This window comes from Gopherus flavomarginatus, chromosome 1 (assembly GCF_025201925.1).
Source record: "Gopherus flavomarginatus isolate rGopFla2 chromosome 1, rGopFla2.mat.asm, whole genome shotgun sequence".
NCBI classification, from domain to species: domain Eukaryota; kingdom Metazoa; phylum Chordata; order Testudines; family Testudinidae; genus Gopherus; species Gopherus flavomarginatus.
This window is the reverse complement of record NC_066617.1, coordinates 355,813,228-355,816,574: the sequence shown is the minus strand read 5'-3', so window position 1 is coordinate 355,816,574 and position 3,347 is coordinate 355,813,228. Positions and strand designations below refer to the sequence as shown.

The 3,347-nt window shown below is 52.8% G+C and overlaps 1 protein-coding gene across 1 annotated transcript; it reads right to left on the bottom strand.

Moving 5' to 3' along the window:
- Positions 1-700: 700 nt before the first annotated feature.
- On the bottom strand, positions 701-2,993 carry LOC127045716 (zinc finger and SCAN domain-containing protein 29-like). Its single transcript, XM_050942168.1, has 2 exons — positions 2,217-2,993; positions 701-1,281 (listed from the first exon to the last, which is right to left on the bottom strand). Exons 1-2 carry the CDS (start codon positions 2,737-2,739, stop codon positions 752-754), a joined length of 1,053 nt encoding a protein of 350 aa, XP_050798125.1. The 5' UTR covers positions 2,740-2,993; the 3' UTR covers positions 701-751.
- Positions 2,994-3,347: the final 354 nt, after the last annotated feature.

Sequence of the window (3,347 nt, the reverse complement as noted above, 5' to 3'; positions counted from 1 at the left end):
TAATCGCAAGGGGTATTTCTCCGTGGTTCTCCAAGCGCTTGTGGATCACCGTGGGCGTTTCACTGACATTTACTCAGGATGGCCTGGAAAGGTGCACGATGCACGCATCTTTCGGAACAGTTCCCTGTTCAGGAAGCTGATGGCCGGGACTTTTTTCCCAGACCGCAAGATCACAGTAGGGGACGTGGAAATGCCCACTGTGATCCTTGGAGACCCCGCTTACCCCTTAATGCCATGGCTCATGAAACCGTATACAGGGAAGCTTGACAGGAGCAAGGACTGGTTCAACTACAGGCTGAGCCGGTGCAGAATGACTGTGGAGTGTGCTTTTGGCCATTTGAGAGCCCGCTGGCATTGTCTTTATGGGAAACTAGATTTGGGGGAAAGCAGCATCTCCGCTGTTATATCCGTGTGCTGTACCCTCCATAATATTTGTGAAGGGAAGGGTGAAAGATTCCATGAGGAATGGACCTCCGAGGTTCGACGCCTAGAGGCTGAATTTGTACAGCCAAAGAGCAGGGCTACTAGAGAGGCCCAGCAAAGGGCTTCAAGGATTAGGGATGCCTTAAGGGAGCAATTTGATGCTGAGAGCCAACAGTAATGTTTGGTGCCTTTGCTGTGCTCGTTTTTCCCTTGGGGTACAGTATTTAGCACTTTCTGCAATAATAAAAACTATTGTAAAAGCCATGAAATCCTTTATTCAAAATACAGTACATAAAAGGGCAGGGGAGTAGGGTGGTGGACTGTACATTCAGAGGTTTGAATATGTCCTGTTTGGATTGCTGTTCAATGTCTGCTGCACTTCAGGATTAATATGCTGCAGCGTCATGGGGGTGGAGTGCACAGGGTAAGGATTGTAGTTATCAGGGCTGGTAGGTGATCGTACAGGTGTTGGGAGCAGCTGGGGGTAGTAAGAAACAGGCTGCTGGAGAAGGGTGTTTTGTGCAAATACTGGGGAACAAGAAAGAGAGCTTTGGGAGGGGTGTGGGTTACCACGGTACAGATCTGCCTGCATGGCTACGAGAGACTGGAAAGAGTCAGTTTGGCGAGCCAGGAGGCTTATCAACTGCTTCGAGGTTTTTCTGGTAGCCAGTTCCTTTCTCTTGCTTTCTGTTTGCCTCCACTCATGCATTTTCTCTCTCCATTCCTGCATCTTCCTACTTTCTCTGGCGTACTGATTCATAACTGCTTTGATCAATTCTTCTTTTGATTTTCGCGGATTTTTCCTCAAGTTCTGCAAGCGACGGGCAGGCGGTGATCCGGCTGCATTATTCAAGGTCACTTAAAAAAACATAGATAGAAACATGTAATACACAGAGGCTACATTGTTTATTATCACACAGTGAAGGAGTTTGTAGACTTTTTGTAGCATCATTCCCACATACCTAACATAGCACAGAGAGGCCATGGAAGCAAAGGCATGGCGAGCAATGGGGTGAGTGTTTCTGCCCCGACTTCACCTGGGAAGGGGAACTGCCTGATGGCTCACTGGGGTTTCTCTGCACTGGGTAGAGGAGGGAGCTGGGGGCCTGCACAGGGGACAGGAGGGAACAGGAAGCTGGCGACCTGCAAGGGGGGCGGACCAGGAAGCTGGCGACCTGCAAGGGGGGGGCCAGGAAGCTGCCGACCCGCGGGGGGGGGCAGACCGCGAAGCTGCCGACCTGCAAAGGGGGGGGCCGGGAAGCTGCCGACCTGTGGGGGGGGCGGACCGGGAAGCTGTCGACCTGCAAGGGGGGGGGGACCACAAAGCTGCCGACCTGCAAGTGGGGGGGACCGCGAAGCTGCCGACCTGCGGGGGGGACGACCGAGAACCTGGCGCCCTGCACTGAGCAGTATCCCTACATTCTCAACAGCGTTTCCTACTGCCAGATATATCACTGCTGCGTGTTACCTGGGAAGAGAGGGAGGGTCTTCTACAGCAATGTGGATTCCGCCCTGGCCCCTATGCAGCTTGCCTGTGTGCAGCAATGGTCCCCTCACCCCTCGCGGCACAGTGGATCGGACGAGTTAGCCTGACCGGGACAAGGACCACGGTGGCTCTCCCTATAAACTTGCGAAAGCACATTGCCTACGCTCTGGCTGCAAGTTTTCAAGAGATTACCGAGGCAGATTACAGAGACGTGATAGAGCAAATCAATGGGCTATTCCACGTTTAGGCATGCATGCAGGCAGCCATAACCCCAACCCTCCTCTCACAAAACATAAAATCTGCTTACCCGGAACACGCTCCTCTGCTTCTTCTTCATCAACAACTTCCAGCTGCTGCGACTGGCTAGCCTCCTCCTGGCTTGAGAAGAGCTCCTGGCTGCATGCCTCCTGGGACTCTGGGGTGTCTCCCTCCACCCCAGTAGCCTCACTCTCCGCTTCCTCTACACCCTCCCCCACTTCTCCCTGCTCTGAACTCTCCATCGTGCTCCTCGGATTGGCAGTGGGGTCATACCCAAGTATAGCATCCAGCTCCTTGTAAAAACAGCAGGTCGTGGGGGCAGCTCCTGAGCGGCGATTTCCCTCACGGGCTTTACAATAGGCACTGCGCAGCTCCTTTATTTTTACCCTGCACTGCAACGCATCCCGTTCATGGCCCCTTAGCAGCAAGGACTTTGATATCTGCCCATACGTATCATAATTTCTCCGGCTGGAGCGCAGCTGTGATTGCACAGCTTCCTCACCCCAAACACTGATGAGGTCCTGCAGCTCGGAACTGTTCCATGCTGGGGCTCGTTTGGGGCGTGGATGCATGGTCGCTGATTGATTGATTGATTGATTGCACTCCACACCTGGCTGAGCAAACAGGAAGGGGATTTTTAAAATTCCCGGGGCATTTAAAGGGGGGTTCAGCTGAGCCCAGGGCAGTGGAGTGTGAAACGATTACCAGAGTGGCTGAAAAGGTATGCTGGGATACCTCCTTATACCCCGGAGGCCAATAAAAGCGCTGTTGGTGTCCACACCTGATGACCAGCGCTGCATCACCAGTGCTGGAATCGCTACACCCGAGGCAGACCAGGTGTACAGCCAGCGCTACAACCAGGGAGTTGCAGCGCTGGCTGTGCTTTTCAAGTGTGGCCACATCCTGAGTTACAGCGCTGTAACCCCCTTACCAGCGCTGCAACCCCCTCACCAGCGCTGCAACTCTCCAGTGTAGCCAAGCCCTCAGAGTTACGAGCACCAGAGTTACGAACTGACCAGTTAATCACACACCTCATTTGGAACCAGAAGTACGCAATCAGGCAGCAGCAGACACAGACACAGACACACACGCCAATACAGTGTAATACTGTGTTGAAAAAACTACTAAAAAATAAAGGGAAAGTTTAAAAAACAGATTTGACAAAGTAAGGCAACTTTCT